The sequence below is a fragment of the Lolium rigidum genome, chromosome 7 (genome assembly GCF_022539505.1).
Source record: "Lolium rigidum isolate FL_2022 chromosome 7, APGP_CSIRO_Lrig_0.1, whole genome shotgun sequence".
NCBI lineage: Eukaryota > Viridiplantae > Streptophyta > Magnoliopsida > Poales > Poaceae > Lolium > Lolium rigidum.
The window spans coordinates 304,045,487-304,060,412 of NC_061514.1; the positions used below are offsets into that span (position 1 = coordinate 304,045,487).

At 39.4% G+C, this 14,926-nt stretch overlaps 1 protein-coding gene across 1 annotated transcript; it reads right to left on the bottom strand.

Annotated features, from left to right (window-relative positions):
• Nucleotides 1–13,923: 13,923 nt before the first annotated feature.
• Nucleotides 13,924–14,807, bottom strand: LOC124679485 (ribulose bisphosphate carboxylase small subunit, chloroplastic 1). Its single transcript, XM_047215231.1, has 2 exons — nucleotides 14,586–14,807; nucleotides 13,924–14,469 (listed from the first exon to the last, which is right to left on the bottom strand). The coding sequence occupies exons 1-2, from the start codon at nucleotides 14,727–14,729 to the stop codon at nucleotides 14,089–14,091; spliced, it is 525 nt and encodes a 174-aa protein (XP_047071187.1). The 5' UTR covers nucleotides 14,730–14,807; the 3' UTR covers nucleotides 13,924–14,088.
• Between the last annotated feature and the right edge of the window lie 119 nt (nucleotides 14,808–14,926).

A 14,926-nucleotide genomic window follows, 5' to 3' on the forward strand; every position in this document is an offset into this window, starting at 1 on the left:
GGATTTTGGATGCATGAGAAGTATTCCCTCTCGATACAAGGTTTAGGCTAGCAAGGCTATTTGAAACAAACACAAGGATGAACCGGTGCAGCAAAACTCACATAAAAGACATATTGCAAACATTATAAGAATCTACACCGTCTTCCTTGTTGTTCAAACTCAATACTAGAAATTATCTAGACCTTAGAGAGACCAAATATGCAAACCAAATTTTAGCATGCTCTATGTATTTCTTCATTAATGGGTGCAAAGCATATGATGCAAGAGCTTAAACATGAGCACAACAATTGCCAAGTATCACATTATCCAAGTCATTATAGCAAATTACTACATGTATCATTTTCCAATTCCAACCATATAACAATTTAACGAAGAAGAAACTTCGCCATGAATATTATGAGTAAAGCCTAAGGACATACTTGTCCATATGCAACAGCGGAGCATGTCTCTCTCCCATAAAGTGAATGCTAGGATCCATTTTATTCAAACAAAACAAAAACAAAAACAAACCGACGCTCCAAGCAAAGCACATAAGATGTGATGGAATAAAAATATAGTTTCGGGGAGGAACCCGATAATGTTGTCGATGAAGAAGGGGATGCCTTGGGCATCCCCAAGCTTAGACGCTTGAGTCTTCTTGATATATGCAGGGGTGAACCACCGGGCATCCCCAAGCTTAGAGCTTTCACTCTCCTTGATCATATTGCATCATACTCCTCTCTTGATCCTTGAAAACTTCCTCCACACCAAACTCGAAACAACTCATTAGAGGGTTAGTGGACAATAAAAATTAACATGTTCAGAGGTGACACAATCATTCTTAACACTTCTGGACATTGCATAAAGCTACTGGACATTAATGGATCAAATAAATTCATCCAACATAGCAAAAGAGGCAATGCGAAATAAAAGGCAGAATCTGTCAAAACAGAATAGTTCGTATTGACGAATTTTATCGAGGCACCAGACTTGCTCAAATGAAAATGCTCAAATTGAATGAAAGTTGCGTACATATCTGAGGATCACTCACGTAAATTGGCATAATTTTCTGAGTTACCTACAGAGAAAACAGCCCAGATTCGTGACAGCAAAGAAATCTGTTTCTGCGCAGTAATCCAAATCTAGTATGAACTTTACTATCAACGACTTTACTTGGCACAACAAAACACTAAACTAAGATAAGGAGAGGTTGCTACAGTAGTAAACAACTTCCAAGACACAAAATAAAAACAAAGTACTGTAGTAAAAACATGGGTTGTCTCCCATAAGCGCTTTTCTTTAACGCCTTTCAGCTAGGCGCAGAAAGTGTGTATCAAGTATTATTAAGAGACGAAGTGTCAACATCATAATTTGTTCTAATAATAGAATCAAAAGGTAACTTCATTCTCTTTCTAGGGAAGTGTTCCATACCTTTCTTGAGAGGAAATTGATATTTTATATTACCTTCCTTCATATCAATGATAGCACCAACAGTTCGAAGAAAAGGTCTTCCCAATATGATGGGACAAGATGCATTGCATTCAATATCCAAGACAACAAAATCAACGGGGACAAGGTTATTGTTAATGGTAATGCGAACATTATCAACTTTCCCCAAAGGTTTCTTTGTAGAATGATCAGCAAGATTAACATCCAAATAATAATTTTTCAGCGGTGGCAAGTCAAGCATATTATAAATTTTCTTAGGCATAACAGAAATACTTGCACCAAGATCACATAAAGCATTACAATCAAAATCATTAACCTTCATCTTAATGATGGGCTCCCAACCATCCTCTAGCTTTCTAGGAATAGAGGCTTCGCGCTCTAGTTTCTCTTCTCTAGCTTTTATGAGAGCATTTGTAATATGTTTTGTGAAAGCCAGATTTATAGCACTAGCATTAGGACTTTTAGCAAGTTTTTGCAAGAACTTTATAACTTCAGAGATGTGGCAATCATCAAAATTCAAACCATTATAATCTAAAGCAATGGGATCATCATCCCCAATGTTGGAAAAAATTTCAGCAGCTTTGTCACAGGCAGCTTCAGCTAGCTTTAGCAATTTCAGTGCAGTTTCTGCGCTTTGCATTAGAAGTGGAAACATTGCTAACACCAATTCTTTTATTATTAATAGTAGGAGGTGCAGCAACATGTGTAGCATTAGCATTACTAGTGGTGGTAATAGTCCAAACTTTAGCTACATTTTTCTCTTTAGCTAGTTTTTCATTTTCTTCTCTATCCCACCTAGCACGCAATTCAGCCATCAATCTTATATTCTCATTAATTCTAACTTGGATGGCATTTGCTGTAGTAACAATTTTATTTTCAATATCCCTATTAGGCATAACTTTCGATTTCAAAAGATCAACATCAGCAGCAAGACTATCGACTTTAGAAGCAAGTATATCAATTTTCCCAAGCTTTTCTTCAACAGATTTGTTAAAAGCAGTTTGTGTACTAATAAATTCTTTAAGCATGGCTTCAAGTCCAGGGGGTGTGTTCCTATTATTATTGTAAGAATTCCCATAAGAATTAGCATAACCGTTACCATTATTATAAGGATATGGCCTATAGTTATTACTAGAATTGTTCCGATAAGCATTGTTGTTGAAATTATTATTTTTAATGAAGTTTACATCAACATGTTCTTCTTGGGCAACCAATGAAGCTAACGGAACATTATTAGGATCGACATTTGTCCTATCATTCACAAGCATAGACATAATAGCATCAATCTTTTCACTCAAGGAAGAGGTTTCTTCGACAGAATTTACCTTCTTACCTTGTGGAGCTCTTTCCGTGTGCCATTCAGAGTAGTTGATCATCATATTATCAAGAAGCTTTGTTGCTTCACCAAGAGTGATGGACATAAAGGTACCTCCAGCAGCTGAATCCAATAAATTCCGCGAAGAAAAATTCAGTCCTGCATAAAAGGTTTGGATGATCATCCAAGTAGTCAGTCCATGGGTTGGGCAATTTTTAACCAGAGATTTCATTCTTTCCCATGCTTGTGCAACATGTTCAGTATCTAATTGTTTAAAATTCATTATGCTACTCCTCAAAGATATAATTTTAGCAGGGGGATAATATCTACCAATAAAAGCATCCTTGCATTTAGTCCATGAATCAATACTATTCTTAGGCAGAGATAACAACCAATCTTTAGCTCTTCCTCTTAATGAGAAAGGAAACAATTTCAATTTAATAATATCACCATCTACATCCTTATACTTTTGCATTTCACATAGTTCAACAAAATTATTAAGATGGGCAGCAAGCATCATCGAACTAACACTGGAAAATTGCTCTCGCATAACAAGATTCAAGTAAAGCAGGTTTAATTTCAAAGAATTCTGCTGTAGTAGCAGGTGGAGCAATAGGTGTGCATAAGAAATCATTATTATTTGTGGTTGTGAAGTCACACAACTTAGTATTTTCAGGAGTACCCATTTTAGCAACGAGTAAATAAAGCAAACTAGATAAAGTAAATGCAAGTAACTAATTTTTTTGTGTTTCGATATAGCAAACAAGATAGCAAATAAAGTAAAACTAGCAACTAATTTTTTTGTATTTTGATTTAGTGCAGCAAACAAAGTAGTAAATAAAACTAAGCAAGACAAAAACAAAGTAAAGAGATTGGGAAGTGGAGACTCCCTTGCAGCGTGTCTTGATCTCCCCGGCAACGGCGCCGGAAAAAGAGCTTGATACGCGTACAGACACGCGTCCGTTGGGAACCCCAAGAGGAAGGTGTGATGCGTACAGCGGCAAGTTTTCCCTCGGTATGAAACCAAGGTTTATCGAACCAGTAGGGAGCCAAGAAGCACGTTGAAGGTTGATGGCGGCGAGATGTAGTGCGGCGCAACACCAGGGATTCCGGCGCCAACGTGGAACCCGCACAACACAAACCAAGTACTTTGCCCCAACGAAACAGACGAGGTTGTCAATCTCAACGGCTTGCTGTAACAAAGGATTAGATGTATAGTGTGGATGATGATTGTTTGCGAGAAAACAGTAAAACAAGTATTGCAAGTAGATTGTATTTCAAGATAGAGAATTGGACCGGGGTCCACAGCTCACTAGAGGTGTCTCTCCCATAAGATAAACAAGCATGTTGGGTGAACAAATTACAGCTTGGGCAATTGACAAATAAAGAGGGCATGACCATGCACATACATATTATTATGAGTATTGTGAGATTTAATTGGGCATTAAGACAAAGTACATAGACCGCTATCCAGCATGCATCTATGCCTAAAAAGTCCACCTTCAGGTTATCATCCGAACCCCCTCCAGTATTAAGTTGCTAACAACATGACAATTGCATTAAGTATTGCGCGTAATGTAATCAGTGACTACATCCTTGAACATAGCACCAATGTTTTATCCCTAGTGGCAACAAGACATCCATAATCTTAGAGATTTCTGTCACTTCCACAGCATTCACGGAGACATGAACCCACTATCGAGCATAAATACTCCCTCTTGGAGTTACAAGCATCTACTTGGCCGGAGCATCTACTAGTAACGGAGAGCATGCAAGATCATAAACAACACATAGATATAAATTGATAATCAACATAACAAGTATTCTCTATTCATCGGATCCCAACAAACGCAACATATAGAATTACGGATAGATGATCTTGATCATGTTAGGCAGCTCACAAGATCCGACAATTAAGCACAATGGGGAGAAGACAACCATCTAGCTACTGCTATGGACCCATAGTCCAGGGGTAGACTACTCACTCATCACTCCGGAGGCGACCATGGCAGCGTAGAGTCCTCCGGGAGATGAATCCCCTCTCCGGCAGGGTGCCGGAGGCGATCTCCGGAATCCCCCGAGATGGGATTGGCGGCGGCGGCATCTCTGGAAGGTTTTCCGTATCGTGGCTCTCGGTACTGGGGGTTTCGCGACGAAGGCTTTAAGTAGGCGGAAGGGCAGGTCAGGAGGCGGCACGAGGGGCCCACACTACAGGCCGGCGCGGCCAGGGCTTGGGCCGCGCCGCCTCGTAGTCTGGCCACCTCGTGGCCCCACTTCGTCTCCTCTTCGGTCTTCTGGAAGCTTCGTGGCAAAATAGAACCCTGGGCGTTGATTTCGTCCAATTCCGAGAATATTTTGTTACTAGGATTTCTGAAACCAAAAACAACAGAAAACAGCAACTGGCACTTCGGCATCTTGTTAATAGGTTAGTTCCAGAAAATGCACGAATATGACATAAAGTGTGCATAAAACATGTAGATAACATCAATAATGTGGCATGGAACACAAGAAATTATCGATACGTCGGAGACGTATCACACCCTAACAGAATATCTTAGGTATTCTCCTGGGATATAAATTATTGAGGCAACCATAGAAGTCCCATCCAAGAAACTAAAATAGAAGTACTATATCCTAGATGATCAAGACAATGCTTGATCATGGAAGTGAGAACCCATTTCATGAGAGATAACTTAGGAAGCCAAACTTTGATCATTATAAATTATGTAATGATCATAAAACCTTAGAAATTGAGGTAGAAGATATTAAGAAAAAGTTAATCATGCTTAAACCATGATCCTGCTCCTGAGGTATGTGAGGATAAGTTAAATCCTAACAGGATTAGTAGATGTTATTCACCACATGAAATCATAGGGAGGTAACTAGTAAGCAACCATAGTCTTATATCCTAATCTTAACTTGTGAATCACTTGGGATCATAAGTAGAATCCTACCCCATTTACATTCCACCTATTCTTCACTTAAGAACCACAAGAAAACCTTTAGAATCAAACTCTATACTTTATATGGTGAGAAACCATCCATCTATATGACCAAAGTTAACTATAAAAAAGAACTATAACCACTGTAGTTACTTTAATGATTAATTAAGGATTCTAATAGAAGTCCATTGGAATAAGATAGAACCCATTCTCAGATCTTTAGTAACTAGAGGAGCACATGAAATACTAAGCCAGAAATTATATTATCATACAGAGGGGAGATTAAAACCTAGGCCATAATTGAGATTCAAACCATGTGCAATTAGTAGAATATGATTAGAACCCTAATTGTTCATTAGTTGAATCCTATGCTTCAATTATTAAACATAATAGACACCCAATGTTAAACCCTATAATTAAACCCATGTGTGGTTATCAACCACTTATCCTTATAATTAGAACCAAACCATAATGAGAGTAATATCTACTCTAATAATTCTGGATGTTATTGAAAATATAACACCAATGCTAACCTTGAAATTGGGCTAGCATCAACCCTATAAAACCTTAATAAATAAGTGTTCACATAAATTCATGTGTAAGTGACCAACAATCTCAAATGTGAGATCAAGTCCTTAGAGATATTTTTAGCACATGAAATCATGCCATTTAGTCACTTATTTAATAGGACTCCATAAACAAGCCTTACTTGGTGACTTGTTTCTTACAAAGTAATACCCAATAAAACTCTACATATCATCAAATAAGAACAATATCATTTGGAAACTACTTTGAGTCCTTCCAAGATGATATTCAAATTCTTGTCATGTGGGTACTTAATTCAATGCCATATAGTATTAAAAATTGCAATAAGGCTCACATATATGTTTGTTCAACAACAATGGAGTAATACATTTATCCTTTTCTTATTCCTAATGAAATTCAAATTAAAAAATACATGCATGGTATAAAATAATTTAAGTTTGAATTAAAAACAGAATGCAAAATAGAAAAGGAAAACAGAAAAGAAAAATAGAAAGGAAAAGAGAAGAGAAGCTTACCTGGACCTTACCTGGCGAGCAACCCACCACCAGCCCATCAGCACCAAGCCCAGCAAAGCCCATCGCAGCCCACCATACCTCTTCGTACAAAATATCAGGGAGGGGGTCCTCCTCATCCCTTCCTCACGCATGGAGGACACCACGACGCCGTGGTCCGCTTCTCCTCGTCGCTGGCGGCACCTCCTCGACCGAAGGCATGACGAGGCGCGCCCTGGTGCCATATAAAACCCTAAACGACGAACCCTAGCTCCGTTTCCCTCTCTCTCTACTCAATTTCCCCATACCCGAAACCCTGGCTCCGCCGGTCACCATTATCGCCGGCGATGGAAGCCTCCCCGAGGCAAGCCGAGCACACCAGCACGATCGCCGTCCTCGACTTGCTACGCCCACGGAAGGAATCGAGCCTCCATGATCAAAATCGACGCCGACAAGCTCCTCTTCCCGAAGGCCGGCGCCACCAAATTCCAGCGAACCAGACCACGGCGAGCTTCTCCGACCTCATCATCGCATCCCTGGTAATCTTGCGCATCTCCCGAGCTATCTATCGCATCCTTGCGCGTCCCGTAGCTCGAGTTTGTGTGTTGGCCGGAGCCCGCCGCCGCGGAGGGTGGTCGCCGAAGATGTTCTGGTGGTCCCTTCGCACAACCAACACCACCAGCAGCCTCAGTGCATAGAGAGGGTTCGGAAAATCCTATTCGCGTGTCCCGGGGAGCCTTAAATCGGCGGCGCCGTCATCGGCTGTCCGCCGGCGTTGAGCCGCCGGTATGGTCGACGTGGTCGTGGGGCCATTTCGAGTCTTTGACCAGTCGTTGCCTGCGTGGCAACTGACTTGGTCAATGACCCCACCAGTCAGTCTCTGTAGGTATAATCCAACCGGTAACTTTAGTTATTTCATTTAAATTTAATTCCAGAAAATTGCTGCAACTTCAAATAAATCTAGAAAATTCATATTAGCTCAGTAAAATAAATATAAGATATCAAAATTCTTACAAAAGTGAACTCTATCCAATAAAAATATAAAATGAAATTTTATTTTTAATAAAAATTCAATTATTTAATACTTGTTATTTAAGCCTTTAATTTTAATTCTAAATTCAATTAAAAATTCAAATATTAGTAAAAATTTCAAAAATTAAATAAAAACCAGTAAATAAATAAAGAAAACATGAAAACTAATTTTCTTTATTTCTCATTTTGTTAAATCATTATTAGAGAGATTTAAACCCTGATTAATAATTACCCTAATTATTAATTGTTTAAAAATAATAAATGCCAAATTAAATATTATTTTTATTTTGAAGTTATTAACAACTTCAAATTTAAAATGAAGTTATTAATCATAGAACTATATGGTAAATAGTAAACCTTAGTTCCATAAGGAAGAAAAATAGGAACTCATCATTTCATGTGTAATCCTAAACCCTAAATTCATTTAGAAACCTAGCTCTATTATTACATGTGAATTCTAATTTGCTTCTAAACCTAAACCCTAGGTTAGGACATGTGATCAAGAGACCTTGTTTTCATACCTAGATCCATAATTAGCCACCAAGTGCATATCTAGGTCCACATAAAATATAGGAGCCTATCACTAAGACTTTAGCATTCCATGTCTTCATCTTCATCAGACCTAGATAATCAAGTAGGGTTAACCAAGTGTAAACCCTAGATCCTATTACCAAAACAATCATCCTTAATTATCCATGCTTAGCATCACACCATTGTGATGAACCCTAATAGCAACCATACCTACTATTTTGCATTACCTAACCATATTCCACTAAACCCTACTAGTGTTGGATACTTATCAACCATCCTATTTAGGAGCCAATTATTCCTTACTTAATAGAACCAACAGTAAAAACCTAGACCACCTCAACCCTAATTGATATACTTCTTATTATTTAAGAAGTATGTTCTTCAAAAGTTATTCTTTTGAAGTAAATAAAGAATCATCATCAATCATGCTTATAAGGACCTATAAGCCCTAGCTAGCTATCACCAACAAGATGAACCAATCTTGATAGCAACCTTGTATGAATAATTGCTTAGAATGCCAGGCTTAATTCAACCTTACAAGCCCTAGGTGTCGATGAATCCAACGTTGCTGTGATCCATCTAATACATACTCCAGAAACTAGATGAAACCATAGTCAACCATAGAACCCCACCAACCTAATTATCATACTTGTTCATTACTAAAGAACATGTTCTTCAAAAGTTATTCTTTTAAATTATATAATAAGTAATCATCAACCATGCACTATAGGACTTAAAATTGACAACTGCTCTTTACTTATTATACAACTACTATTCATTGGTGTGTATGATTGATACTATGCATCTTACCAACTGCTTATGATTCTAAGACAACGAAACCCTAATAAGAACCTTGTTTGTGAACCACACTAAAAGTGCAACACACCCTAAACTAATCATTACCACTCACTAATCCTAAATCATCGGGGTTAGGACACGCTTAGAACGATTCATCTCATACTTATGCATTATTGCATCCTTGCCAATCTTTTAAACATCGTCCTTACCGGACGATGATGCTATTTCAGAATTTGGAGTTATTGCGTATCGAAGACCTTGACTGCATATTCTTGCGATCAAGAAAGGCAAGTTCATCGCTTGCTCATGTCATTTGAGTATTTTTACCAAATTACTTGCAAAGTACTAAGTTTATCACTCTTGCATAAAAAGCAAAACCACTATTTTCATAACTATGAATATGACTATGTGGTGGGCAATGGAACCATGGTATGTGTTGATATGGTGGAGGTTCCATTGCAAAGGGTTTATATCCATCTAGGATTAAAAAACAAATGTCATCCAGTGATTCTTGTGCCGTAAAACTCGTGTTAACAATAAGATCTGGAATGGGACGGACTAGTCAATTGTATTTCCACCTCTTGTACATCAACGGATGCGCTTACCGTAGCGGTTGTATCTTGCGGAGCAACTTGAGGGTGGGGATCCCACTCTAATTCCCCACGGTAATGCAGTGCTTACCATAGCGGTTGCGGCTTGCGGAACAACTTGAGGGTGGGGATCCCACTCTAATTCCCCACGGTATTGCGGTCTATGATGGGTTGCAGCTACCGGCGAAGGAGTTTGGTTCGATCCCAGACTGTCGTCGTGGTCGGGGGCCGTCCTTAATTGGTATAAGAGCACCGGCGAGGACCCAGGGTCGGGGTATGCAACAAAGGGTGGGTGTGCGAGGTAGCGAAGGAATATGATTGGCTATGACCTTACTCCTGGCCTTACACCAAAGGAAGTGTGGACGAGCCTGCAGCTCGGTTGGCAACAAGGTTAAGATCTCTTATGGGTAAAGCAACACACCTCTGCAGAGTGTAATGAATCGTGACCTGTCACTCCTGTTCCGGGTTTGGAAGCTGCGAACGCTGCCGGAAAGAAACTCCATGAAGTTCTATTAAACCGGTGAAGGTCGACGGACATAGTTCTTCCGAATAAAAGCAACCTTTTGAAGAAATGGTTATGAAAACCTGCATTGGTATTAGACTTTCTGGTCTAATGCCGTAGCTAGTGCATTAAACACCTCTTTCCTATAATGAACTTGTTGAGTACGCTCGTACTCATCCCACTCTTAAATCCCCTGCTTAGATTTGGAGGCATCGAAGGAGGATCTACAGTACAACTCGAAGGCTGAGGAGTCGACAACTACTTCAAGAGACAGGACCCTGTCAGAGGAGTCAGATACCACATCCAACAAGGAGAAAACCTAGTTTAGCCATAGAAGGGAACTAGCTTCCTAAACCTAGCTCCTACTTAGCTAGAATCTATTCTTAGCCTCTATAGCTAGCTAAATACTCTACAAATAGAGTTCGTGATAGGATTAGACTACAAGTCGTTCTTCTGAATTTTATTTGCAGTTTTACCTCAATGTAAAATAGGAGGCTGTGATGATCTTATGTAACAGAGTCTGTATGTAATTCTATAGACATGCCTTGGACCCGCATATGTTTCTGTTGTACCACTCTGAGCGATATAATACTAGTGGAACGGTGTTTCATTGGTGTTATATTAGACTTGCATACTACACCATGCAGTGGTATGCCGGGTCACCACAATTGCACTAAATTTGCAAAAACTTTTACTCGGTCGGGTAAATCTAGTAAATCCGTTACATGTGATGTTGATTTGAATGCACTTATTTATGAGTTAAGTGTTATGAAGTTCACTTTGCCAAATACACCAATATCTGCTACGGAGATTTTTGAGTTTGTCAGAAAAGCGGATTGTTACCCTAATATAGCTATCGCTTATTGGATCTTATTTACTATGTCCGTGACTGTTGCATTAGCTGAAAAAATCTTTTCGAAGTTGTAATTATTGAATAACTATTTGAGATTTGTAATGTCTCGATAGAGGTTAAATGGTTTGGCAACTCTGCGCATCAAGAAGAAGTTATTGAACGAGATTGATATTGATTCCATCGTTACTGGCTTTGCTTTTTGGAATTGGCGGAGAAAATTTTAAGGTATCATGTAAACATTGTTATTTTTATATGAATATTGTAGTTGGGTATACTTTAAAGTATTTATTTTTCATCGTCTCATACATGAGAAAAAATTATAGTAAGAGGGGTCCAATATTTTAATTTCGCCCCGGGCCTCCGAAATATCAGGACCGACTCAGGCCCGGCCCTGGGGCAGGGCGGGAGGGGCGGTCGCCCTGGGCCCAGCAAAATAAGGGGCCCCTGAATCCTGATACCTGCGTTCGTAGATTAGCTTGGCTGGTCCAAATTTCCAGCATACACAATCATAAGTTCCATACTACATGGGCCCGTGAAGAGGATAGGACTAGGAGTAAGCCGATCTGGGCCTAGGGAGAAGCTGACAATTAATCTCCGCTACCTCCGCTAGACTGTAGCTCCTGCAGCCGCCTAATCTTTGATTTCTTCGGCCGATCCCAAACGATGTAGGGCTGCCCGACCATGACTATCCCATGGCGCTACACGCATGGAGCTCAGGCCTGAGAGAAGACCAGACTGCGGTTGATTCAAGGGATCTGATAAAAGGTATGCCTGCAATTCTCTAGCTCACGACCTAATTTTGTTTTGTCGTAATGATAGTTTGATACAGAAAGAGATCTAGTGATAGTTGATTTATAAAGAAATACATATATGATGATTAAAATTTGAGTCTTCTTTCTTGCGGTAGGATCATTAGTAGTAGACATATTCTACCGCCTTACTTAGGTTTGTACTATATTATTGGGATTTGTAAGCTCCACGATTTGCCCTAGGCTAGTATATTTGTACCTTTGCACTCATTTTAAGGGGTAATGAATTATAGGATGAAATTCGTATTAATGCTATCATCTCTGATATTTTTCTAATTTAATATAGTAGGCTAGTAACTGTGTACCTTTGCACTCTTTTATTTTTGTTGAGAATTAGTAAAAACTATAGGTGAAATTGATTTTGATACTGTAGTCACTGAAAGAACTTTCTTAAGAAGAGGTGTGGGGGGGGGCTCGAATATTGGTTTCGCCCCGGGCCCTCAAAATCTCAGGACCGGCCCTGGAAATATTGTATGAATTTTGGATGAATAGTGCTGAAACATGTTTGCATTTGTAACGGATTTTGGAGGAACTGTATGAATCTAGTGTGAATGATGTGATGTTTTTTTTATTATGAACCAATATTTGTATGGAAGAAGTTCTTTTGATTCTTGGAAGAAACCTATACATAACTTGTATGAATATTCTTTATATTGTGTGGAAAAACTAGATATTTGTGTGAAAATATATGTTCTGTCAAAACCGGTATATAATTTGACAAATATCCGAAAAAAGTTACATGACTTATGTATGACTTATGTATGATTCTTGGACAAAACCAGTTTCAGAATTTGTTTGAATATTTTGTCAGTAATGTTTTTTGAAAAGTTATATGAAACTTAGATGAATTGCTCAAACATGCTTGTATTTGTCACTAAACTGTGTAAAAAGAAACTTGTAAAAAATAATTCTTGTTACAAAACATAATTAACAATTTCATTTCGGTTGAAAAAATGTACTACCTCCGTTTCAAGGAATAAGGCGCACGCGCATCCCAAGACGAACTTTGACCATAAAAATTGAGCAACAAAATCTTGATTATATTATATGTAATTGGTATCGTTGGATTCGTATTGAAAAGCATTTTTGAATGATATTAATTTCATATAAACAATCTTTATCTATTTGAAGTAATTCTTGGTCAAACAAAAAGCTCGTAAAACGAGGACGCCTTATTCCTTGAAACGGAGGTAGTAGGATATTGTGTGAGTATGAATGTTGTATGAACTGTTTATGAATCTTTTAGAAATGGCTGTGGCTAATGAAAATTTGTTAATTAATTTGGTTATAATTTGCTCTGTACCGAAATAAATTCTAGGGAAAAGAAATCTTCTATGAATCTCCAATAAACTTTAGGGAAAAGAAAACAAAACTAGTATGTAAAAACAAACTTGTAAAAAAATCGTTTTTGTTACGTAACGAAACTTGCAAAATAGAATTTCATTTCGATTGAAAAGTTATTAAAGTTTTATTGCACTGAGTTAAAAAGACTACTGCCTCATGAAGAAGCCGTGTCTAACATAGAAAACCGGACAATTCTAGGGGGTGTTGTGAAAAAATGAAAGTTTGAGGTGGAAGGTTGTTTCTAAATATGTATTTGCACGAATCTCCAATGGCAACGATAGTAGGAGGGGACCTTCCTAGGTTAGGAGTTGCATTTTTCGTACTGCTACCTCCGATTCATATTATGATGAAGCAGAAGCATGCATATAGTAAAAAAAATTACCAAAAACTGGGTCCACCTGATTCCCAAAGATCCTTGTTGACTCATGTATTTTCCAAAATGCTCGTCTATTTCCCTGGATCTCAACCATCGTTACAGCCGATCGACTAGAAATACACCACTCCATCGATTACCTCTCGCCAAGCTCAAAATTTTGACGCAAACCATACTTAATTTCTCTACATATTTTTGGATCAAAGAGCAACTGATCACTGCCAGCTATTGATATAAGAATTCAACCTCAAACCTAACAGAACAACGTAACAAATCTACGTATGAGTTCAAGCCACCATCGACTCCCGGCTGATATAATCACTCAATAGCAACAACAAAAAAAACACACATCATGCAACGAAGGCAAGCTAACATGGAACAGACTTACTCAAGGCTGCGAGGTAGGTACATACATATATGTGTACATACACAGTTACACAGTTATATGCAACCAGAAGTAAAACGATAAAAGCGGAATTGTCGACAAATTTTAACAGACACTTGATCTAGCATCTGTTATTCCTGGGTCACATTTTATGCCTTGCCGGACTCCTCGCAGCCTGGTGGCTTGAAGGCGATGAAGCTGACACACTGCACCTGACGGATGTTGTCAAAACCGATGATGCGGACATAGGCGTCAGGGTACTCCTTCTTGACCTCCTCCACCTCCTTGAGGACCTGGGCAGCGTCAGTGCAGCCGAACATGGGCAGCTTCCACATTGTCCAGTACCTGCCGTCGTAGTATCCGGGAGTGCTGCCGAACTCACGGAAGATGAAGCCAACCTTGCTGAACTCCAAGCACGGAACCCATTTGGAGCGGATCAAAAAGTCGATCTGCTTCAGGAGGGCCTCGGCCGAGAGCGGTGGCAGGTAAGATAGGGTCTCGAATTTCTTGATGCCCTCAATCGGCCACACCTGAATTGTTGATCAGAACACATATACATGAGATGGATATCAGCTCAATATTTGGTGCGGAGTGAATTGGACTGTCAATAAAACTCGTGCATTTACTACTTTAAAGATGCACATACCTGCATGCACCTGATCCTTCCACCGTTGCTGACGCTGCCGAGGCTGGCGGCGCTGCGGCGGCTGACGGGGAGGCCAGCGGTGGACTTGAGGCCCTGGAAGGGCGCCACAGTAGTGGCCGAGGAAGCCATCACGGCAGGGGCCATTGTAGTGCGCACTTAGCTAGCTGCCTAGTTGTATATGCTTTACTAAGAAGAGGAGGAGGCAGGGTACACAATGGCCGGGTCACCCACGGTGTATATATTGCTAGATATGCTCAGCTCTGTTCCATTCCATTCATTCGAGATATGGTGTGGGTGGCTGTGTGTTTGCCTCCTGCAAGGTGCCTTATCTGTCCGGATCA

What these genes read in the sequence shown, in the direction of transcription:
- LOC124679485 (XM_047215231.1), bottom strand. Translation starts at nt 14,729, where the DNA reads ATGGCCCCTGCCGTGATGGCTTCCTCGGCCACTACTGTGGCGCCCTTC. An exon ending in GAAGGATCAGGTGCATGCAG is followed by an intron (nt 14,470 to 14,585) that starts GTATGTGCATCT and finishes TCAACAATTCAG; the next exon opens with GTGTGGCCGATTGAGGGCAT.